Source organism: Cupressus sempervirens, chromosome 1 (assembly GCF_028749045.1).
Source record: "Cupressus sempervirens isolate cs-2001-9-10 chromosome 1, ASM2874904v1, whole genome shotgun sequence".
Taxonomy (NCBI): domain Eukaryota; kingdom Viridiplantae; phylum Streptophyta; class Pinopsida; order Cupressales; family Cupressaceae; genus Cupressus; species Cupressus sempervirens.
Window position 1 is genome coordinate 199,474,698 of NC_143118.1, and position 26,529 is coordinate 199,501,226.

At 35.0% G+C, this 26,529-nt stretch overlaps 1 protein-coding gene across 1 annotated transcript in view; it reads left to right on the forward strand.

Moving 5' to 3' along the window:
* The first annotated feature begins 251 nt into the window (after window positions 1-251).
* The window catches only part of LOC149576812 (calcineurin B-like protein 1), a 155,074-nt gene continuing 128,796 nt past the window's right edge, over window positions 252-26,529 (forward strand). The window contains exons 1-3 of the mRNA XM_089820144.1: window positions 252-338; window positions 373-440; window positions 21,390-21,543. Of these exons, the coding sequence (XP_089676270.1) occupies window positions 378-440; window positions 21,390-21,543 (217 nt within the window). The 5' untranslated portion in view covers window positions 252-338; window positions 373-377. The remainder of the gene's footprint in view (window positions 339-372; window positions 441-21,389; window positions 21,544-26,529) is intronic.

Genomic DNA, 26,529 nt, shown 5'->3' on the forward strand with positions numbered 1-26,529 from the left:
CATAATACACATATTACCTACCTCTGATAACACGATGAATGTTTTGGCCAATCGGTTTTAGTTAAAAAATCCTCGGATAATATACATGGGACCTAACTTTGACAACAGTAAGGATGTTTGGGTTGAGACGACGTGCATATCTATTCTACGACTTAACTACATAATAAATAGTAAAATAATAATAATTTATCCTTATCTTATACATTTCGATCCTTATTATAAACACTTATCTTCTCTTTCCTAGTACAGGTAGTTGTTATTTCCTTAAAAAATAATCATAGTTGATCTTAAGACTTATTCTGATAGGTTTTGAGTTATAAAATTATTAATCCGTTTTTTCCCCATATTACAGAAGTCAATTTATTTTGCAGAAAGCCATGGCAGGCAGATCTCCTGCCGAAACTCCTCAACACAATCATAATTTTTTCTCTTCTATTTCGGTACGTACATTCTTCACAATTTGTTAGATTGTCCAGCTGTTTGTCTTTGTTTCCCCCTTTAACTGGCATGTACTGATTATCAGAATTTTGAGGCTTTCACGGTGATGCATATATATGTGATGTTGATCTGGTAATTCTGTGTTACAATCACATTCTATGTATATGGACGGTGTGCAGTGACTACAAGACTTTTTAAATCAGTGTTTGTGGTATGACCGATGGATTCGCTACATTTAATTTACGTTTTTTGTGTTTTGTTTTCCGTGGAAGCCTCTCAAATTATGCAATGGAAAAGAAGAGTACAGAACAGAGGAAATGTGGATTGCAATTAAGTTTTCAGCTAAAAATTTAGTAGACCGTATTGATTGACAGGTTGAATTTTTATAAAACTGTCAATATGATACTGAAGTTTATCAATAAACAGTCAAAATTCATTATAGCGAAATATTTGTAAAACATAGTATAAACTTGTTTCGTCGATTTAGAATATTTGTATGTAAAATATAAAGTTAAAAACTTTTTACGTTGACATATATTGCTACTTTATGATACTTTCTAAAATTTAATATTATTTTATAAAATGGATGAATTTAGAAATTTCAAGATATAAGGTTTTTGTAAATATTACTAATTTATACTTATATTATATTGATCTTTGACAATCAGTATCTATCTTAAAATGTAAAATGAAAGGCATTAATATGACCAAACTGTCATAAATAAAAAATACCCATGACAGGCATGGGTGACTGTCAAATTCCAGACCTGGTCGAGGGTTGTTTGTGCGTTCACTTAAGTTACTTTTCGCTTAAACCCTCCTGAATAAGGTTATTGAAAATAAGAAAGAGTTTAATGTCTATTCAAAATATTTATAGAGGGTTTATGAGAAGATCATTCAACAAAATTTGAAGAAAGAGTTTAATGTCTATTCAAAATATTTATACAAATGTTCCAGAAGATATTTAAAGAAAGTGTTTGATGTCAATTCAAAATATCTATATAGATTTACATGAAGATTGTTGAATTAATTTTTTAAATTTGGTTCTAAAATTTAAATAGGATATAGCATTTTGAGTAATATTATTGAATAATACTGCATTGTAAATTTTTTTTATTAATGTATTTCAGTGACTTTGTCCCTCTAAAAAGTAGTCAGGTGGATATGTATGCATGTCTCATAGGGTGAGCACTTAGTTACTGATTCAGGTGTGGATGCCAAAATCAATTGCGTTGATGTGTGAATTTTTTTTTGGGGGCGATGCGGATTCATTTATATATATGTATGTATGTATGTATGTATTGCATATGCAAAGAAATGCAAGAAATATACAAAATTAAATCGTTTGATAGTATGATACTTCAACAATACCATTGATCAAGATATTTGATAGTTCACAAATATTCAAATTGAAATTCAAATAACTAATAACTGAATATTCAATAAGCCATATCATATATGTCTATGTTCACAATCCAATGTAAATCAAAAAATCATCACAATTAGAAATTGAAATATAGTTCAGGATGATTCACAAAAAAATCCTCATCATGTCCAACTTCTCCAGTTGCTGCAAGTTCAAGATCATTTGTACTGATAACGGTTGCACTTGTACTAGATGCACCATGTGTCATGATGTCATCATCATCATCATCTATGATTGTACTAAGATCTTGAATCATTGTATCCAAATTCACACACTCAGGTTCTACATCCCAAAGCTTGGCTTCCTTCCCTATAGTGATCTCATCATGTGACAAAAACACAAGCTGGTATGAATGTAAACCAAGCCTTTAGCTTTTTTTTGAGCCCGACCAGTTACATGTCATTGAGTGGATAAAGGAGTATGTACGTCAATTCTGTTCAACAACAAAAGAACTTGTAACTTGGATAATAATGTTCACAAATTTAAAGAATTGTAGACTACAAGTGGCAAACAAAAAACAAAAAACAAAAAACATAAAAAAATTTCTTGTGAGAGGATCTTAATTGCGAGAGGTTGTAGATGCTTAAATATTTGACTATAGAGATACCACCATGTGATAGCTCCCATGACACTTTGGTCCCAAGTTTTTAACTAAGTTTTGTTCCCTAAGCAAATTGAAATAAGCCAAATTCTGTCCTAACTTTTATGTACATGTCATCATCTTGGAAAAGACTTGTAGAAACTTTGTAGCACCCATTATCAACTTCTTCATCCGCATATGGTGCTACTCTATCTGGTTGTTGCCCAATTTTCAGTTCATCCCTTTTTGCTTTAGATTTGAGTCAAGTCAAATGTGTCAATGTCTTGAATCTAAGTCTAGAATGGCCATAGGATGACCTCTCTTCTCATCATCCCTTTGAGCTAATCTGATGTGGGAAATCATGTGAGCAATGCACTAGTCCAAGGCTAGGTGATTAGGTTTTCGAGAGTTTGTTATGCGTTCCTCTGATGAGAAGAAGGTCTGGATATTTTACTGATTCTATTCTTAATCATGTTGAAGACAAGGATTCATATTATGTTACAATTTTCATGGAAGATACCATAGATAATTTAGTTGAGAATGCAGAGAAAGTAATATTGTGCTATAGAAAATGGTCAAAACCCTTTGAAATCAAAACGTAAAGATAAGCAAATGAGTGTTGTCGATTCAATTGCATGGATGGTTTAGATGTGATCGTAGCAAGTTACGTGGGCTGGTGAAAAATCAATTAACAAAAGAATGCACGCCATTGGTCAGTTGAAAAGTTAACAACTTATTTGTTAGTTGGGTCTCATCTTCTTTGGTTTCAAATGATGCCCAAATCGTAAGATTGAAAGAAGAAAGATATAAGAGTTATGATGGTACGCCAGATGATGCCTTAGTCCTAAGATCGAGAGAAGAAAGAAACAGAGATAAGAAGTTATGCCAGTCGTATGGTCATAAGATCGTAGGCATATAAATATCGAATTTGAGTGGGTCTAGCGCATAAGCATGTGTCATAAAGTCTTCCGATGTTATGAATTGAAGGTTGATAGAGGATTGTAAAGACAAATGCTGATTATCTCGATCTTATGATATATTAGGTAGTTGTAGGATCATGGGTATGTATTTTCAAGTTTCCGATCTTACGATCATTCCATTGTCGTTAGATCATAAGTGTCTCATGTTTTAAAGTTTTCCAATGTTACAATATATCAACCAACATATGATTGCAAGGGTTAGAAAGAGGACTCTTGATTATATGATAGTAAGAGTATCGTGAGATGGCAAGGGCAATTTTCTGAGCTTATAACATCAAGTTTTCAATTTAATGGTGATCGTCAGATCTCAATAGATCTACGTTTGGCATATACCCGCTTTTCAAAGATGCGTGAGGTTTAGCAAATACGAGAAAGCAAGCATGTGACACGTGGAAAAGATACCCACAACGCAGAGCAGAACTAGGGTTAAGATCTAATCTCAGCTGTCACATCGTAAAGATCAACGCTTGCTGCATGGTTGCAAGAGGTTAAATGAAACCCAGAGTTAGCACGACAAAGCTACGAAAACCATTGTTCGCATCGTCACATGGAGTTAGAACTTACCTCTGGTTAGAGTTGCGAAGAAGCGAAAGGCTACAGATCGCATGTTCGCATGGTGTTCAAATTAACTCAAGGTCAAGGTCACGAAGATGGGAAAGCATGTTAATGGCATCATCGAAAGGTTAAAGTTGAGTTAGGATTTCTAAGTTGTGAGCTTGCGAATGAAGTCAAGGTTAACTTGGAAGTAGTTATCGTATCATCGCATCGAATGAAGACATCGTATGAACGATAGTTGCGAAGCTGTGATGTGGTTAGTCGTTTGAGCCATTACTATTTTGCGGTTAAAACAAATGTTAAAGCTTGAAACTGTAGTGAAGATGTAACATGAAAAGAGGATATATCGTTCAACCGTCAGATTTCAGAAGATCAACGACGCTCGCTTACTTGCTTTTTAAAGATGCGTAAAGGATAACCGATGCAGGAAAGCGAGCGCTAGGCACGTGTATATAGAGGGACCCATAGAGGAAATCACAAGGAAAAATAAAGAGGTTTATTATGTTTTAATCGTGATCGTTGATTCGAGATCAACGATAAGAATTCAAAACTACAGTGACTGTTGGAATATGAATTATATGGACTTGGCACCAAACAATAGAAATTGAAGATAAACAGTCGCCATGAGTTTTCAGAAGTGCCATACATTCAAGATCATCGATAGGAAAATGCCATGTGTCCATATTATGATGCAGATTAGATGTTTTCATGCTTTATTCTCATTTTCTTTCTAATGAATGACTGTTGCTCTGCCAAAACTAAGAGATAACAAAAAACTATAAATGTAATCTCTTTTGATAATTAATGGCTTGACAAACTTGATGGTGAATTGGCTTTGTAATTCCATTTACCTAATGTAATTTCTCTGATTTTGGCAGGTTTACACAGTTAATGGAGTTAGCTCATCATAGCGACCCTCGTGAGCTGACAGGGTGTTTTGGGGGTCTTAGTTGTGGACTTGCTATTTTTAGTAAGTCTTTTTTCGGCAGTGCAGTGGGTGGCTTCAGCAGTTGGTCATCACTTGCAGTTAATAAAGTAATAAATTGCATGAGTTCTTATTTAGTTATTAATCATTGAATTGCATTATTATAATAATGTTTATATTATTATAATAATGACTTTAAGAGATATTTCTTAAAAGCAAGTTGGAAAGTTTCTAAGTGTTGAGTATTTTAGGGAAACTTCCACAATTTCTGAAGTGGAGTTTTAGGGAAACTTTGGCCAATGAAAGCTTATAAATAAGAGCTCATTTCATTGGGAAAAAGCACGCTTGAAGATATATTTTCTTTTATTGCCTTTTTGGCTTTTCCTGGGTTCTTAATTGTATGCCCTTATTGATGTATAAGGGTTTCGAATTTCTTTTGCAATTTGGCTGCTGAGGTATAGCTAAGTTGTCCAACTTCTCTACTATTCATCACTGTAGTTGAGAAGTGTTTTTTCTACTGCTGAAGTATAGTGGATTTGTTCTATTTCTCCAATTGTAATAACTGTGGCTACGAAGATCAGTATTCTGAAGAAAGTTGACCGTATTGGTTGCATATTGGCAATCGATTTATTATACATTTCAAGGTATTGGTGACTGCCGTTTCATACTGGGAAGGGTTGGCGTCTAAGTTTTCCATCAACTTGACATTGAGCCTGTGGATTTACTTTCTTTGTTTGGAGGCATATACATGCTGGGCGAAATTGCATGTAGACGGCCCTCTAATTGCAACCGGGGGTTGTTTTTAGCTGGACGTCCATTAATACCTGGCCGCAATTTGCATTTGGTGAATTTCGCACTAACTCTTGGCTGTTATAATAAAGTCTCTGCCCTGCATAGGAGTTAATCATGGAGGCATGGAGTTGAAGAGCCGCCTTTGATTCATAATTTGGGTTTCCCTTCAGCCGGCAAGCACAAAGAAGTTACGCTAAGGAGAAATCAGGTTTCTTAACTGAATTTATGGTGGCATTGATCTATGTTAATTGTATTTCTTTTCTATATAAATTATGAATAATGTTGGAGTTATGTGTCATTGTTCTTCTTGCACTTTAAATGTATTCTGAAAATTAATCCTAAATAAACAAAGAAACATAGCAACTTGTTCACTGGCACCAAAATTCTATCAGAGCATACATAGAGTTCTTACACCTAATTTGCTTTTCATGTTTTGTTGCCCATAGATTAGTTTTGCATTGAGAGTTGAAGAACAATTATATGTGACACTGTGATAACCATGTGGATTCCATTTTACTATGGTACTTACAGTATAGGTAATTCCATTTTCTTTTTCACCTATAATTCTGCTTCTCCTCTTGTTTGTTTCATGGCATGTTAAGTAGTTTCATTGGGAATTGAAGGATAAATGTGGATGAATCTATTAGTAACTTGTTGGATTCCATTTCATTCAAGATCAATAGTTAAAATAATTCCATTTTCTCTCATGTGCACTTCTCCTTTCTTTCCTCTTTACATTTAGATAATTAATCTACATTTAGAGTAGGAGTAAGAGTCAGAAATCCTCAAGATAACCTACCATAGTCACTCCATTTGATGTGAGAGGTTGTCCAAATCCATTTTGCCTGAATTGTTTGTGTCTACAAACAATATGGTTAGTCTTTACTGCTCTTAGGTTAAGAGCTTATTCTGTCAAAACTTTTGATCGAAGAAAGACATATTCATTGCACATCATTGCAAATCTTAAGGGAGCTGTACCTTGTAATTCAGAGGGTAGTGATAGAACACATACATTGACCCATTTATTGGTAACATCCTTTCGTCTCTCCAAAACATTGGGTATTAAAGTTGTCAGATTATGAAATCTAATAGGAGAACAAACTGTTAACCAACACTGGCATAGCAAGTACTTCCTTGCTATAGTACCTTGGAGATAAGGCATATGCAATGGGGTAGTCATCTTTTCCCAACAATGATGAATGATTGTTTCTAGCTGATTGCATAAGACTTCACATTGTGTAGGGTCATTCTCATGTGCTTGTATAGAAAGTTTTACCTTTTCTACCGTTGTGTCCATGCCATTGTAAACATCCCCCAAATAAGGTTGATTGGTACCAACAAAGTGGAGCATAGTCATGATAGGGTCCATGAAATCTAATACAAATTGCACAAAAGCCCACTTACTGTCATTAAAGATCAATACGTTGACATTTTGTCCCTCTCTGAATTCAAAGCCTTTCCATAGACCCCACTGGCTAGAAATAACCATTTGGCTTGGTGCCCCTTGCACCTTGACAAGTTTTCTCATAACAATAGTTTGAGATGCAAATCTGGTTTCAACCGCCTAAGTTAACAATATTTCAATAAATATTGAGCAAAGTTATATACAATCTGATTATTGAACATGACATAAAATTTATTCAAAGTAAATAAATAAATTATATTTAGTAATTACAATTTACCTTCAACAACTCCAATTTGGAGAATGAATTGAATATTGATTGTTACATGTGATGGTTCGTCACAAATATTTGTATGTCCTCCCCCTCTTGGTAAATTTGCTTTCCCCAATCTATTTGAATGCCAATTTGTTGCATGACTAAGTTTAGGGAGTGTATGGTGCATGGTGTCCAAAAAACATGGTCATATTGACCCTCAAACAAAGCATGGTCACACTTTTCCTTAACAATCAACTGCCTTCAAAAACATTGCCTCTAGGCGACATTGCAATTACGTTAATTAATGGTCATTTTTTTGTATCTTTCCATCCATTAGAAACAATAGAAACTCCCAAGTTTTCCAAGAATTTCTAATTGGCTGAGTAGCTCTCTTTACACAAGTCTTCTCTTTTTTGCAATAGAGTGGGATGCACCTTTTCATATCCGGGACTCTTGTGTAATCAGCCGATCTTTTATTAATGGCTGCCACCATTTCTTTGCAATATGGTGATCTCACCAAGTTGAAAGGAAGACCATTGGCATAGAGCCGACATGCAATGGCTTCATCAACGAGCTCTACTGCCTCCAAATTAAATGCGGTATCCAATGGACCTCTTTTGTGGGTGGTAGTTTCTTCTTCTTCCTCTTCCTCTCCTAGTATAGGTACTTGCAAGAATGGATGTTTAGATGACAGAATTGGTTCGTGGGTATTTGCATTGTTTTCTTTCCAGATGGAGGTTGATCAAAAACTATTTTTTGATCTCTTAACCAAATTATCAGTAACTTCGTGTTCTTTTACATGTGAAGCTATTTGTGCATTAGACATGCCCTTCCTATTTGTAACTTTGCACATTCCCATTTCATTGCCACGAGGGCTCATAAAATGAAGTTTGACTTGGTAATATGAGCTATTAAAGGGTTTTCCTTTGTCACTCTGACAATAATTACACTTCCAAATATATGAGCCACCTCTTGAAACCCATAACATTCTTGTAGTATGTCTCCATCAAGGAGATCCTACATCAATTTTGAAACTATTGGCTCCTTGCTCTCCTATTGAACTTTGAGTATTGGTGGAAGCTATTCTTGGATAATGCAATCTAATTTCTTGGTATAATAAGAAATCAAATAAATTTAAATTAGAATAAAACTATGAACATTGAACATACAAGTGCAAAAAAATGATACAAAACTACTAAAATAGATAGCTAAACTTTTTCTTTATTTCTTTAAAAAAAAAGCAAAATTTCTTCCCAAACTTGAAAATTTCATCAAGATCTCGAAAAATTTCATTAAAATACTCAAGAATGGGATCAAATGCTTACGTAGATGCTTAAAACTCCTTTGTGGAAGTTATCTCACACCCCACAAATGATCCTCTTCAAAAATAATCAGCTTGCCTTTAAAATGCCAAAATGGAGACCTAATGAGAAGAGAGCTAGCTACAAAAATGAGATGCAAATTGATGAATGGCCTCTTTTAGGGTTTGGGGGGAAAAGAAAAAAAAGTATAAAGAGCGCATGTCTTAATGTACTTGTAACTTTAAGTGATGTTTCTTTGAAAAAGCGTGTTTTAAGACGCTGGGCACCCAAATGCCCATAGATGTGCCCAGATGCCTCCACAGGCATCCAGGTGCCTTGGATGTGCTTCTAGGTGGCATCTACAATGCACGTGGCTCTGCATCAACACCTCCAAGCATTAGCTACCACTTCCATGGATTCCCTGCAAGAATCGGTAACTAAGGGTAAGCAAGGTCAGGTTTGTTGAGTATGTGCCTTTCATATGCCATAAGGTATCTGTATTCTAAGTACAGTTGGGTGGGTATCGTGCTAGCCATTGTGAACCCTAAGAGAACCTTTCCTCCTTTTCCCCTTGTTAAAGTATGTAGATTTGGATTAGACAAATCTCTATTATCGATTGTACGAGAATACATACATATGTATGTATATACCAATATGTTATTCATACTGATATATATATACACACACACATATATAACCCTCATTGCATAGTATTCTGCTAAGTCGATGATCACATATATTCATCTGAGATTGTGCCTCAATTATGATCGAAACATATTCTTATCCTTATTTGATCGTTATCGATCTACATTATAACTGTTGCTCAATTTTCACGCATTTTCAAATGGAGGAAAACATACATGCTTATTACTTTCAAGTAATTCTTAGAAATGCATTAAAGAAAAGTATTTTATTCGTTTTGAAATAATATACAATGTTCGTATGATGGAACAAATCATGATGGAAATAAAGTACTGAAAGTAAATTTCTCCCACACATTTGACTGTGAGAGTAGTCCCTATGTGCTGACATACACCTATACCCTACTGGAATCAATAACATGAAAAAGGAGAAAAGGGAGAAAAAGGTCATGGGCACCAGTCATTGCCTGTAATGACTGGTGAAGTGGCGTCCATCTGCATCCACCGTCTGGTTGTTCCGGATCTCGCCTTTCTCGTGCTTCCAATCCTTGCGTCCACAAAAGAGAAAGGGTTAGATCCAATGGATCTAAGCAATGCTGATAGCTCACTTCATCTCACTTTCATCATCCTACATGCTATTCATCTCAGTAAAATACAGACATACATCAGCAGATAGAGAGGTCGATCATGAAGAATAAAAGTATTAAAGGGACAATTCATTTTGTTTTGAAACCTTTTACTTATAAAAACTGGTGAAAGCAGGATAAGCATAGCAGGTGGGATTGGTTTACATACAAATAACAGCAAATGAAACATTAAAGCGACGAACTTTCAAAGTTTTGAAACCTTTTGTTTCGCTCATGCAGCAAGAATGAAAGCTACAGTAAGAGGTTATCTATCACAGCAAAAGGATAACCATTTTCAGCCAGTAGAAAGAGCGCATGCTACAGATTCAAAGGACAAATATTTTTGAAATTGCAACAGAAAGATGCCATAGTAACAACAGAGATGCCTTGTTTTCACTTTGAAAGATAGTGGTCGGCAGGAAAGGAGGTAACTTTTCCGTTCCAACATTTCAAGTGAACCATGAAAAGTAATAATCAAGGAAAATAGCTGAAACTTTAATTTTTGCACGAGAAGCACAAGTTCAAACTACAAAGCAGAGTGAGCAAACTAAGCATCATTTCCAAATGAAGAAAGCAGGCAAGCAATACATTCAGGAGAACAGTATAAGTTTTTCAGCAACCTACAAGATTCCAAACTTATTAATTCTGTTGCACACACCGAAGATTACAAAAGAAGTATTGCCCAAGCAATAAGTGATGCCAGTTTCATAACTGTTTTGTTTACTTTCACCACATTATTCAATCCATAAATGCAGATTCTCAAGCAGTTTCAGAACTCGTATTGAGAAGGTTAAAGAAGGAGATTGAAATGCATGGAGGAGTGGTAACTTGTATGCTACGGGATGCTACACATATTATAGTACTTTCTGAGCCTGAGCATCGGGTGCCTTTCAAGATAATTTTAGAAGTTTTTCTAGTTCAGAGAAGAGTATTCTCAAGAGAAAATAATCTACATTTTAAGTCATTTATGGAGAGGGATGATGCAGCCTGGAGAAGTATGCAGGATTTACATAGAAAGGCCTGAAAAATAGAGACGGGCCAGAGAAAACTTCAGCCTGCTGTTGCAAAAGCCACCAATAGAAAGATAAATATGGTGCTCAGATTTATGACAAACTTACAGCAAGAAAATCACAATCTTCAAGTGTTAAAGCGAACATATAACATATGGAAGAAATTCGGCATCAACATTCTAAGCAATAATTTATGTCTGAAAGAAAAAAAATAATGCTTACTGAAGTGCATTTTTTCATGCCATGAGTTGGGTGTCTGGTGTTAAATACAACGGAGATGGGGTCCAAACCCATACGATAGTGGCAAATATGAGATAAATAGGACGCCATAACAACTTCCAACAAAGAACCAGTAACGGAGAAATCTAGCAATTTATAGTTACTTTCAACAAAGCAATTTTGTCTACAATAGTTTTGCAAATATCTTAATGAAAATTTCATATACAGCAAAAGGAATCCATGGGAAAATTGGCATCTAAAGAAAAACCTCCATATTGCATACCATGAGCCATGAATCTCCAGGTGTAACTTCCAGCAAAGATGGAGAAAATGGTGTAAATCCACGGCCAAGAATGAGTCTCATGGCGTCTAACACCCAACAAGAAAAGAAAACATAGTCTGCTATCAGAGCCCGCGGCCGAATGTAACAGCATAGAGAAGAAAGGGTGTCCAAGGAAAAGCCCAACTACAAGAAGAGAAATCCATAAAAGAGGGCAGATACGGCTTTAAATACTTGTCGAAAGCCTTAAAAAACCCCTTCTTTCTTCATGCCAAGAAGCGAGAATGCACCAGACAACTTCCAGCAAAGGGCGGATACACCATAAAATGGCATCTACAGCAAAGAAGAAGCACAGATCTGAGACATGCATGGTGGCTAGGGTTGCAAAGCGACCCTGCTATGTTTTGTCTCCCATAAAATGCATTCGAAATGATAAACTAAACCCTTACCTTCCTTTTTATCAAATCCTAAGTTGATTTGAATAAAATTTCGGGTCCATGCATGTTTATGGAGTCGTTTTTGTTCTTTTTCATATATAAGTTTATTAAAATAATAATAAAGACTCTATCTCTTAAGTGTCTCTATTGTTATTTTAATAAATTTATTTTTTGATTTTATTATTCATTGCATTAAAATTAAAATTATATATGTTATTATTTTTTCTTTAGTTGATATTTTTTTTTATCAACTATTAAATGATAATAATCATAAAATGCAATAAATAATAAATAGAAAGGGAAGAGTTTGGTTTTAAAAAGGGGACGTTGCATTGTAATTTCAAGTTCAACTAGGCGTATCCAGCAGTTGAAAAAGAGTTAACAGTATTTAAATGCCAAAATTCAAGGAGGAATTTCAGTTGATATTTTTAGAGGCCCAGTTCAGACTGAAGAGTTCAGAGTGCATTATGGAGTGATTTGTGGCAGTTTGGGAGTCTTTTTGAGACTTTTCTTATGCATGGATGGTAGAAACTCAGTTTGAGATATTTGCAGCATATTTTTGGAGTTTTTAGAGGTTCTTAATAATGAGTTAACTCATTATTTCGACCAAAAATTTCCTATTTTGAGGCAGTTGATATTGTTGTTATATACTCTTCTTATTTTGGGAGGAAGGGTTGAGATTTGGAGAGAAGGATGCTTATGAGATTTTGTCCTTAGTATCTTTTCGTTCATTATTCTGAGCTATTATGCAGATGTACTATTTTTTGGGCCTTTGATTGAAATAAAGTTTTCATTGGAACTAGTTTTGGAGTGACAGACTTCGTTGTATGCTTCAAGGTGATTGATGTTATTCAAATTGTGTTTTACTAATAGACCTTTTTGAATTATGTCTTATCTTGCATCTTCTTTATCTAATAGCTGTTTCATAAGTTTTGAGTTGTGTTTCTATTATTGATATATTCGATTGTGATTAATTTCCTTTCGTATATTTTCAAATTGATAAACCTTCTCTTAAATTATTGATATGAATTAGCAGATCTTCAAGCAGGGGTTTTTGTGATTATCTGTCAAAAACTTTCATTGTGTCTCAGGTATAGCAGTGCTTTGTGTTATCAATCTTGGTGTATCACCTTATTTTAATCTTTTAAGTTTTTTTTTTTTGTGTTCAAAGTTGTCTTTTTACCCTTTTCCATATAAGTTTTTCCAGATCTCCATTAGTACAAGTAAGGTATCAGATATATCATATAGGAACCGGCCTAGAATCCGAAGGTTCAACCAGGTCATAGGTTACCCACAACTTCTGGTTGATCCAATGTTTCTCCAAAATTGCTGCAAGTTTTAGGACTTAAAGCAAGATTTTCAGGGTGCAGATTTTGGAGATAACAATAACATTATTGGATTGAGATAGGAATGACTCTATTATGGTCGTTAGTGCATGTTTAGACCTCTGATTATGTCTACCTAACAATGATTGAGTTTGATAATCCACCATCTAACAGGTGTGACTGTGAATGGTCATGTTTCCATTCGGAGACATGCTCATTCACCATCACCCTTCTATGGTATATATGCTCGATCTGCCCCATATTGCCAAGCATCGAAATCTATTAATGCTGGCATATCAAAGGAAAGTAGGCATCACTAGTATAAGAGCATTTCTGTTACTTCTATAGGAATATATACAGATTCTAAAGCAAATCAAAGTCATTGGCATTAGTGGTTAAACTTGCAAAACAAAATTGTGCATCGGTCTGTAATGTTCCGGTTATAAAATAAATTATTAATAGAACTATTATTAATGGGCCGATTGATTTAATATATCTCGGACCCATTTTTGTTTTGTTTTCATAGTTTGTGTTGCCGTCGACTATCTTTGTACACCCTCAGAAAGTTTTCCTTGACGAGTATTTAAGCACGGCTTGTAGGTAGTCATTAGGTATGCAATTTGGATTATTTTTTTTGTACTGTGAATTCCTGTTGGAGTTCTCTGTGGTTCGCCATTTGGGAAGTGAAAGACCTTCCCTATTTGGTTTATCCGATTTTGGTGGGATTCAACCCTCACCCTATTTCGTCGCCTGTAATACTTTTCTCGGATCTGACAAATCAGAGCACCATCTTGTGGCAAATGTCTATGAAAGGTTATATGTGTTCAATCTCTATTCTTGCTTGGTTTTATCAGATAACTTTGAATCTTTAAGTTTATGTTTGCATGACTAAGTGTTCCCTCCAGCATACCCCCCTAGCTCGAAGTATCACAATCTTACCCATCTGTTCATCCGTACTGCCAGGCGTTTCCATTTGTAGAACTCTGTTTCTCTCCACTGTATGACCTTGTGTGTTTACATCTTCCATCCCCCACCATACGACCTCCCATCCCCCATTCGTACAACCTCCCTATATCATCCATACGGTCTTCCTTGCTAATTGTATGACCATTTCTAGGCTCCGTATGACCATTCCTAAGCACCGTATAGCCAGTCCATACTATCGTACGAACATCCTTCCTCTTGCTCTACTGTACACTACATACCGTACGACTTCTATTACCTTGGTAACTATATAGCATCTTCTCAAGTCCGTATCACTATCCAGCCCACCGTACGACCCTTGCAATAACGCCATCACGTGAGTTTTTCCTGTAGTGGACAAAAGAAGATCATTTCAATGTAGACGTAGGACACGGGATCATCACAGAAGCCTTCTTTGAAATCCGGTAAGGAACTTTACATGGTATCAGAGCCTTGTTAAGGAGATATCTTATTAAGTTTAAGAGATCAGATTTCACATTAAGTTACAATCTCTAATTATTCTTCAAGATGGAAGACATGTTAAGATTCAAACACCACCTTACAAGTGTTGACAACTTCGAATCCTGGAAATTCCATATAATGATGCTATTAAAAGAGAAAAAATTAGATTCCTTTGTAAAAGAAGAAAAGGAAGAACCTAAAGATGATCCAAAGAAAACTCTATGGATCAAGAATAATGAGAAGGCCATGAAAATAATAGTGGATGCTGTTCGAGATCACATAGTGCCTATCGTGGCAAAACATGCAACAACATATCACATGTTTAAAGCTCTTGAAAATGCATTCATACTAAATGAAACTGGTAGAAAACTTGCTCGTAAAAGACAAATGAATAATATTAGCTTGAATGAAGGAGAAATAGTAAATGCCTTCTTCACGAGAATCACTGAATTGAGAGATCAATTATTTTCAGTCAGTTACGAGATTGACAACCAAGAGCTATCCCTAATAGCATTAGGAGGACTACCAAATTCTTGGGAGTCATTTGTACAAGGTATAAGTGCAAGATCTAAAATTCCAAAACTAGATCGATTAAGATCTGATTGTCTTCAAGAAGAGTCAAGATTAATGACTAAAGGAAAACATAAAACCTTAGATGAAGACATTCATGTTCTTAACACCAACTCTCATAAGAAGGGTAAGAAGAACACTGAGAGGAAAATAAACTTTCATGTCGAAGGACAGTCAAAATAGAGGAAAGATTTGTCTAAAATTCAGTGTTTCAGATGTGATCAATATGGACATTATGCACTAAATTGTCCTGATTGATCAAAACTTCAAGCATCATTTGCCAAAACTGATAAATCAATCGAAGGTCAAGATTCTGAAAAATATGCCTTCTACTCAACCTTGTCCAAGTCAAATATCCACCAAGTCCAACACTTGGATAATTGACAGTGGATCTTCAAGACACATCACTGGATATCAAAATAACCTAGAAACCTTGCAAATAGAAACAGATGAAGAAGTTGCAATTGGGGATGATTCTACACATTCTGTAAAAGGAATTGGGATCTGCTCCATCAAATTAAAATCCAGAAAATCTATTCAGCTTTTTGGAGTTCTATATGTACTAGGTATTAAAAGGAATTTAATATCTATATCAGCACTTGAAGATGATGGTTAAAGAATTACATTCGTGGAAGGAAAAGTACTAGTATGGGCAAAGAATTCAACCATAAAGAAGGCTCAAACAATAGGAGTAAGACAAGAACTATTATATGAGCTTTGCACTAAGACTAATCTTGCACTTGTTCATGAGACTTTAGATTCAAATGATATCTAGTATAGAAGACTAGGCCATATCAACTTTCGTGCTCTAACATCTATGGAGAAGTTGGTAATTGGAATGCCCAAATTAAGTCAAATTCATAATGAATCTTGCAAAGGTTGTTCCTTAGGGGAAAAAAAGAAGTCATTTCCTCATAGTTTGAGCAAAACTAAAGATGTGTTAGAACTAGTGCACTTGGACCAATGTGGACCCATGTCTACACCATCCATACGAGGGTTCTTGTACTATGTGATATTTGTTGATAATTTTTCAAGGAAGACATGGATATACTTCCTTAAGTGTAAAGAATTTGAAGAGATTCTTTCTAAATTCAAAGAATTCAAAACTATCATTGAAAATTGCTCAGAAAAGAAAATTAAACTTCTAAGAACAGATAATGGGAAAGAATACACTTTTGAAATATTTAAAGAATTCTGTAAGCTTGCTAAGATTAAGAGGGAGTTTATAGTTCTGTAGAACTCTCAACAAAATGGAGTTGCTGAAAGGAAAAATAGAACCATTGTAGAAGCTGCTAGGGCTATGATATTTGATCAAAACTTGAGCATGTCATTTTGGGCATAAGCATCTAATACAACAGTCTATATTCAAAATAGGTGTCCTCACTCACATCTAGACAATAAAACTCCTGAAGAAGCATTTTCAGGTATGAAACCTGACATTAGCCATTTAAGGATATTTGGATGTCCTGTGTATGTTCGTGTACCTAAGGAAAAAATGACAAAGTTAGAACCTATTGGAAGGAAAGGAATTCTTATTAGTTTTAGTGAAATAGTAAAGGGTTACAAAAATTACATACCTGGATAGAAACAAATAGAACTTAGCCGAGGTGTCATCTTTGAAGAAGACATTGCCAAAAGAGCCAAAATTTCAGATGAACTAGATACGGATGACTTATCCTGTTCCCTAGAAGAGGCTTTTGCTCTTGAGATTTAGAGAGAGTACCTTGAAGAGACTTCAAATGAAAATGAGATACTTCCCAAGACTCAAGAAGAGAGTCTTGACAATAATTCTAAAAGGCCACTTTGGGCAAAAAATTATAGAGGAAGAAGATGAATTTGCAACACCTTCAGGGACATTCAGAGAAAGCAAAAGACCTCGAAAATCAACATACAATGCATCCATGTGTGAGCTTCCAAACTCTGAACCTTCTAATGCTGCTGAAGCTCTTAAACATCAAGTTTGGAAAGATGCAATGGTGGAAGAATATTGGTCTATACTAAAAAATGATATTTGGGATATAGTTCCTAGACAAAAAGGAAAATCTATTGTTTCATCCAAATGGCTCTTCAAAGTTAAGTATGCTGTAGATGGTAGCATTGAAAAACATAAAGCTCGTTTTGTGGCTAGAGGATTCTCTCAAAAGGAAGGAATCAACTTTGAAGAAACTTTTGCACTAGTTGCTAGTTACACCTCAGTTAGAACTGTAATAGCCATTGCAATAGCTAAAGGTTGGAAAATTCATCAAATGGATGTAAAAACTGCTTTTCTAAATGGAACGATTGAGGAAGAAGTATACTTGGAACAACCATAAGGATTTGTGCCTCATGATGCTACCTCCTATGTATGTAAATTGAAAATGGCTCTATATGGACTCAAACAGGCTCCTCAAGCCTGGTATGAAAGGATTGATAAATATCTTCTAAGTTTTGGATTCACCAAGAATGATGTTGATCCAAATCTTTACTTTAAAGTAACTAAAGGTGACATGTTGATTCTAATTCTTTATGTTGATGACCTTCTGATTACAGGAAAAGATCATCTCATTAATTAGTGTAAGAAAGAATTGACTTCTAAATTTGACATGAAGGACTTAGGGATTCTTCATTACTTCCTTGGATTGGAAGTTCGTCAGAAGTCTAGGAATATCTTCTTACATTAAAAGTAGTATACTGTTGATAATCTGAAAAGATTTGGAATGTGGAATTGTCGACCTATGTCAACACCTATGGAAACCAACTTACACAAGCTAAAGGAAGCAAGTGCTGAATTCAGACTTATTGATCTCACTTTATACAAACATATAATTGGGTCTATGATGTATCTTGTGAATACTCAACCAGATATTTGCTATGCTGTGAATGCATTAAGTCAATTCATGTGTGAACCTCAAGAAATACATCTTGTTGCTTTGAAGCATATATTAAGGTACCTTCAAGGCACTATTGAGTATGAACTTAAATATGAGAATACCAGCTTGCAGTTACATGGATATACTAATTCTGATTGGGTTGGAAGTGTAAAAGACTGAAAAAGTCCATCGGGATGTTTTTCAGTTTAGAATCAGCTATGATCTCATGGATCTGTAGGAAACAAGCTTTAGTCGCTCAGAGTTCTACTGAGGCAGAGTATATTGCAGCAGCAATGAGAGCAAGAGAAGTAGTGTGGCTTCAAAAATTGCTTTCTAGTTTATTCTGCAAGCCTCTGAAACCTACTACTATTCACTGTGATAACCAAAGTTGTATCAAGTTGTCCGTGAATCTGGTATTTCATGATAGATCTAAGCATATAAAAATCCTTTACTACTACATAAGCGACATGGTGGAAAGAAGAGCTATTTAGTTGGAATAATACTAATATAGGTATCAAATAGTTGACATTCTTACCAAGCCTCTTCCTAAAGTGAAGGTTGATCATTTCAGAAATAAACTTGGTATGGTTGAAATGTAAGTTTATGAGATTGAGTCTCAACATTGTAAATTTGTATTATTTTTAATAAAGATGTTTAAAGTGTAAACTCTTTTGTCATATGTGTGACTCTATGACTTATGGGCCTACCCTATGTACATTATTAAAAGGTGACAATCTTTTATAAATAAATGTTGACTCTAACATTATAAGGTGACGACTTTATAATGATTAGATTACTATCATAATGAATATTATGTGACTTGATATTCATGGACAAGTCATGATAGTTAAAAGCAGATATTGATAGATATTGTGTGACGTGATATCTGTAGAAGATCATTATGTTCTATTATCATGGTGGATATTATGAGACGTAATATCTATGGATATACCATGATCTCTTATGGTAGGCATCATGAGACTTGATGTCAGTGCACATACCATAACTGAGAAGAATATTATGTGACTTGGTGTTCTCAAGTATTTCATTTAATATCACAAGTTCGGTGATATCATTTTTGATAAGGAGAATATATTGAAAAATATATGTGTACTTTGTCTTCCCTAGCTAAGAGGGAGTGTTAAAGTATGTAGCTTCGGATTAGACAAATTTTTATGTTCGATTATTTGAGAATGAATACATATGTGTGTGTGTGTGTGTGTATATATATATATATATAAAACCCTCATTGCATAGTGCATAGTATTCTGCTAAGCCGATGATCACATATATTCATTTGAGATTGCGCCTCAGTTATGATCAAAACATATTCGTAGCCTTATTTGATCATTATTGATCTGCATTATAACATTATCGGGCTGAGATAGGAATTACTCTATTATGGTTGTTAGTGCATGTTTAGACCTTTGATTATGTCTAACTAGCAATGATCGGGTTTGATAATCCACCACCGAACAGGTGCGACCGTGAATGGTCATGTCTCCATTTGGAGACATGTCCATTACCATCACCCTTCTATGGTATTAATGCTCGATCTGCCCCATATTTCCATGCGTTGAAATCTATTAATGCTGGCATATGAAAGGAAAGTAAGCATCACTAGTATAAGAGCATTTTTGTTACTTCTGTAGGAATATATACAAGTTTTGAAGCAAATCAAATTCATTGGCATCAGTGGTTAAATGTAATAACCCCAACCGGTTATAACTTCAACAAACACCAAATTCTTTACTAATTCAGTTGTTTGACATTTCGTCAAACACTTTGCAAGCAAGAGATATATTGCATATCTAAATTCTGATTGCTTTCTAAATACCAAACTTTAATAAATATGCTTGCAAGAACTTCAAAACATCTAACAATGAAGATGCAAATGTTTTTGTATAACGCTGATTACAAATAGGAAATTATGCATCTACATCAATAAGAGATTAGGGTAACAAATTCTGATATAAATCAAATTACAACAGATTTAAAAAAAACCCTACCAATGCCCTAAATATCTACCTCTCAAATAATGCAAAATGTAGTAGATTAAAACCTGGAATTGCTCCAAAATATGAATTTTCGTGTAGCAAATCACTGTAGCTACGACACTGTAGTAGTGGTATTGTAGCAAGTTACTGTAGCAGCGATACTGTAGTAAAGTTACTGTAGCAGTGGTACTGTAGCAAAGTTACTGTAGCAGTGTCACTGTATCAAATTTCTTGTAACAATGTCCAACTTATTCCTTACTCCACAAATCTGGCCTTAGGCCACAAATTTGGCACAATGAAAAGACTGATTTGTCTTCTCCAACAGGCGCAACCCTTTGGAAGATATTTCACCACCTTAGTTATGCAAATCAATGGGAGTGTTCATTCCCAACGATCAATGTAGTAACTGTAGAAACCCTTGGCTCCACAAGCTATCCAGAAGAGTAGATGGCAACACATTCGATGCTCAACAATGAGGTTGCCCTCCCTATTTATTCTTTTCCTCCAATAGATGGACCTCCTTCTAGAAGAAATAAAATAATATTCAATTCCTCCTCCTACAAGATTCTTTTAATTTAGTCATTTTTAATTAAATTAATTAAATATAAAGTCCTTTTTTAATTTTAATTTATTTAATGACTTTATAAGAAATTAATTTAATCAATTTCTCCTTATTTCTCCACTTAGCTTTCGTAGAATGTAAGGGCTAAGAACTCCACTGAGATGCTTAAAAAGATGGGGACATTACATTAAACCTACAAAACAAAATCGTGCATTAGTCAAGCCTTATTTGAAATCTGGTAAGAAGCTTTACACCCCTTTCACCATGGTGAGAGTAGTTACACTAATTCTTGGTTTCTGAGGTGAACATTTGAGCCATTGACTAAGAATCTGACTGTTACCCATAAATTCATTCTATATGCCATACGGAAAAAACAGTGTAGTAGTGCTTCTGGATTAAACTATGTGTGTTTTGTTGACGTCGTCATTGTTGAGGGATTCCAATTGTTGATGACAATAAAGCACACAGTTTAAGCCAGAAGCACTTATTCACTAACATGGACTGTGGAAACGTCTTATCTCTGATCAATAAGTGTAGTGTTATCCAGGAATATTACCTACTGATTGATTGTCTTTATAGATGTCGAGGTCCAAATTAGCTTATTTGTTGTTTTCTTTTTAGCCTTGATCTGATATTTCATACTGCAAATATGTGCAGAATTGTGACTTTTATCGTTGTTTATTGAGCAGCATAAAGTTCAAAGGATATATGTTTAAAAAGGAGAATTCTGTTTCATGCTCTGATAATCATTCCTTTAATTATACTAATGAATTGTGTATTCACTGTGCAACAGACAAACCTGGTTGCAAAGATTGGCCCCATAATATTTCCACTGATAGTAATTTTAGAGCCTGTGATTGCCATCTTCACAGATTGTTTTACTGCTAAATTGCACAAACTCCCGCCTGGCCGTGAAGAGCCAGCTTTGCTGGCATCTGAGACTCTCTGTAAGTATTATTTTTTAATACATTTACAGCCTTTATAGTTCTTTGTTCTTAGATATTGTTTCTGGTGGGTTGGGTATCAACTCATCATTTTTGAGAATCAATTCTGATTCTAATGTCAAGTCATCCTTCTTGAATTATCTTTGATGGGTAGTAACAATTGTCAAGAAATTCTCACTTGTCATGAATTTCAACAATTCCTTCGACATTTATTGCTTCAAGTTCAGGTGATGCTCAGAAGGTTTGACTTTTTCTCTATAACAAAAAAATATTTTTTCAAGGCTAAGCACTTACACGGTAAGTCCATATCAGCAGATCCATTACTCTAGATAAGATGAAATAAGGATCAAGGCCTTTTCAATGTTTAAGGGAGAGTGAGCACTCCCTATGAAATTATGCAAGGTTTTTTATTGGTAAACAGTATTTATCTATCCATAAATAGTTCTTCAAATAAAGTCATAAATTTTTTTCGTGAAGTAAGCACTTGCATAGTAAGTCCATATCAACAGATCCATTACTCTAGATAAGATGAAATAAGGAATAAGACTTTCTCATTGTTTAAGAGAAATTGACCATGCCCGCAAAATTATTAAAGGCTTTTTATCATAAACAATATTTGTCTATCTATAAATAGTATTTCGGAATGAAGTCATAAAATGGTTTTATGAAGGTCAATCCTCAGTTTAGAAAAAAATAAGAAATGTAAGAGGCCACTAGCTCAGTGGTTGACTGGCCCTTGGCTCTATGGGATATTCTAGATTCAAGCCTTAATTGTTCATAATAGAATATGGACACTTAAACTTCAGCTACCCCTTGGTATTGCATATCCCAACTAAGAGAGCTTGCTGTCTCTTGATCTTTGCTGCCATTATTAATATCATTGAATTCCTTGACGAATGTGTCTTTTGCAATAAGAAAAAATAGGGCCATTTCTCATTGCTTGGAATTTAGGACGACTTTGACTTGATTGTGGAAGCTAAGAGGACCTTAATTATTGATAATTTTAAGCTAATCACTAGGTTTTGATTCCAACTATATTCCAGTCTACCTGAAGTGTGAGTTCAAGAAGGAATTTGTCAAATGCAAGCCTCCAGGACTTTAGTAAAGCATTTATACCTTACACCAGGCATCTAAGCCAAAGAATTTTTGTGCATTGCAGTGCAGCCTCTTGTAGGGTGCTTATCGAATATTCTGCCAACAACCAGGACAAGTTTTACTTCAGTGAAAAGCATTTTAACACAGGATTCTGTAAGAAATTTGTTATGTGACAGTGACCCCAAAATTGACAAGCATCTGTTTGTTTCTCAGACTTTCCCTTCACCTTGATGTATGTTCCAATCTGTTTTAAAGACTTTAGCATGTACTTTTTTTTTGATCTGTGAATTAGAGGACACAGTATCCTCTTGATTTTTATATGTAAAAGTTAAATAAGGTCATATAGTTTTTCCATAACTCCATGAAAACGTGATATATGTCGAGATCAGCATGAAAATATGAGCAGTAATATAGAAACCTATATATTTGATAGTAAGATTACTACATGGCACACCATATACACTGAACTTGCCCATAAACCTGGAAAAAGCCATTCCAGATCTGCTTCAGTCTTGACGACTTTGGAACTAACCATGCTATCTCTATTCTTGATCGAACCTGCCAAATGTCAGCCGACTGGATGGTCCCGACGGTGTTTTTGTAGCCGGTGTTTTGTATTTTGTGGCCGACGGACTCCTTCGGGAAGGTTCGGCGGATAGTATTTATATCCCGTCTCGGATCATTGTAAGGGAGCGATCATCTTCTATCATTGATCTTATCTTATCAAGCATAATGTAATGTCCGGCATATGCGAATATAATTCTGCTATTCTGTTCCATTGTCTGTATGCGTTGATTTCTTTACCAGTACGGTAAACACCAAATACAGACAAGGAATTCGATGGCTTTAAAGGCTTTCTCGGCTTTGTAGCTCTCCTTGCCGAAAGGTCTTGAAGGGGCTTCCAATTTCTCATTATCTAGATGATTCATTCTTCACCCGAATCCTTTGCATTTTAATTTCTTCCCCAACTAGTGCTTGAAACCTAGTCTATAGCTCTCTAAAAGTGACCATGGAGACCAACCATTGAAATCAACCAACCCCCGACTTATATTGTCTTTTCAAGAGAATGTGAACCATTGAAATCTGCCATATATACTCCATGATGATGACCTTATCACTTGAATATTTTTGACCGTATATAAGAATAGGAAGAGAATCCAAATACCTTAATGTATCTGAAGTCTGGAACTGAATATACCAAATTTTCCAAATCAACATTACTGCTTGACATTTGTTTGTAATTTGCACATGCCCAGGTATCCTAATGTATCAAGGATAGGAAACTAAATATACCAATTTTTCCAATCCAACATTATAGCTTTGACATAAGTTAGTAATTTGCACATGTATTTGTTGGTCCATATTTTTTTGCACTAATTGCATTAAGAAGGTTCATTCACCTTCTTGAAGTGTTTGTTCATTCACCTTCTTGAAGTGTTTGAGAGAATTAATATACTTAATTGTGACAAATACTCATGCTTGTAAATATGTGTTCTTAAGGAGGTCCAACTATGTTGAAGCATGTAAGTGTTTCTCTGTGTTGTGAGATAGACTATATAGGAAGTCATGCTAACTCACATGTTCACTCAAAATCTATCAATTTCTTATGCGTTTTTCCAATCAAGAGAACCCATTAGAAATATGCTTGTCTCTTGCATATGGCACTCATGAGGTAGAACACCTATGGCTCAAAAGTTCTTGCTCTCTTGCCCTGTAACCTGATTGAGAAAGGTTATTATGATGGAGAATTTGTCTTTGTATTCACCTCTCATCATTATTTTTGGCACTTCTGATTTCTTTTCCTTAAGCCATTTAGTGCCCATATGCTTTTGATGCTCCATAAAAATGTTTTACAATGCTCTTTTACACTACCTAAATTGACATCTAGTATTTTGTTGCAGAGTGGCATGGTGAATGCAGTATTTATTGGCTCAGTATCAAGTTTGAAAATATGTTGATCCCTTACCTATATCATCTTACATTTTTTAGAATTGTAATGCTTCACACATGTGAGGACAATTCATGACTCAGCAATAATAAGGGGAAGAATCCACTTGAATAAGACTACCATCTATAAACTTTTGTGCCATCTTGTTCCAGTTCTTGATTTTTTTATTCAAGTTCAGTTCCTTTAAATTCACATGGCAGTTGGTTTCTTGAATCCTAGGAAATTTATTGATCAAAACTGATGCAACCTCAACAGATTGAAAATGATACTACATCTTCAATGCCCAGGGTTTGAAAACTGAAAGCAAGCTGCTGGTTTGTGTGTTTTGATTTATGAAATCTTTCACACTGCTGTCGTAAAATTGCTATGCTGATAACCAACTCAAAACCCTAAAAACGCAGTTGCAAAAAAATGAACAAATACCTCTTGAAAGGTCACCATGTTCATTTGCTCAGGGGCTGATATACTCTCAGAAACTGGGCAGATAATATAGCTGAAATTCATGCTATTTGATGTGATAAAGCAGCTGGGTTTCAATGAAAACGAGACCTGCAGATCAATCCAAAACTGTAGGAACAGCTGATGTAAATTTGGTGATTTATTTGTGTTGATGTTTGGTGGCTTTGGTCAGATAAACCTATGAGACAATACTATTGTAGATATCTAATATATATATATATATTTTAATGAGATAAATTTATATATATCTAAGTAATTTCTTTTTCCTGATCGGTAAGAGGCCGAAGCCAAGATTAATTATTATTGTGTGTTGTGTTTAATTAGTATTATTTATTAAGCTCGAGTAGGCTCTAACCCAAGACTTCCTAGATAAGAGGCTCACAATTTACCATTGTGTTGTAGGCTCTTGCCTATATATCTAAGTATTATTATGTGAGAGGAATTAATATAATAACGATTCATGGAAATTATATATATAAGTATGATTAAAATGTATTATTATGTTAATTATCTAATAACGAATAAACATGTGCAATGAAGGGACATGTCTTTTCCTGGCTTATTCTCAATGTAAATACAAGGGGTTTCTGCCTTTGGAATACCAAAAATAGGCAGTACTAATACATTTGTAGCGATTCTGACAAATCAACATGGTATCAGAGCTAGTTTCCTAAGATAAAGCCCAAACAGCTTGAAGGTAGATCTACTGAGCACTGTTAAACGTGAAAGAAGCAATAATATTGAAATTAGGATTGAGAAGGATAAAAGATGTCCATTGTTGTTTGAGGTCAAACAAAATAAGGATAGTCTCAGCCCATAATAGAAGCTATAACAAAGGCACACATTAAAATATTTGAAATGAAATTTATGTTTTGCAACTTTGTGGAGGTTCGATACTATAGTGGATAGTCATCATTTGATAAATTGGACTGCATATCAAGGTGTGCAATCTTCTGATTGTTAGCTGTGAATTTGGGACTTGTGAATGCTCCTGATTATTTTTGTTAGCTATGTACCCCGGGACGCATCCCCACCCAAAAAGGCTACGTTTCAAAAACAGGCATGTCAAACAGACAGGAGGACAAGTATGAGACGTCCCCTCCCACACCCCTTTTGTGAAAATTCCCAAGAAACGTTGCAAAAAACTTACGGGATTTTTTTGGGGATGCCTGTATGTCTCGGGGACGGTTGGGGATGCCTTGGAATTCCCAGGATGTTTGGGCGTCCCTGATTTTATAGACAACGTCAACACTTAGAATTTTTAAATTTTTTTTTTGAAAGTGGCCCCTCCTTCCAAGTTCACCCTAACATGCTTACTATTGTTTGGTAGTTAATTCCTACTATTTGGGGCCTCTAATTAGTATTTGATAACATTAACTTAAGAATCATGGAATTAATATTGCTGTTATAGTCATGCTACACGCTCATAATTATATAGCAAACTGTTTGCAAGGTGTTGGGAAAGTTTGAAAAGTGCATTATAGGCC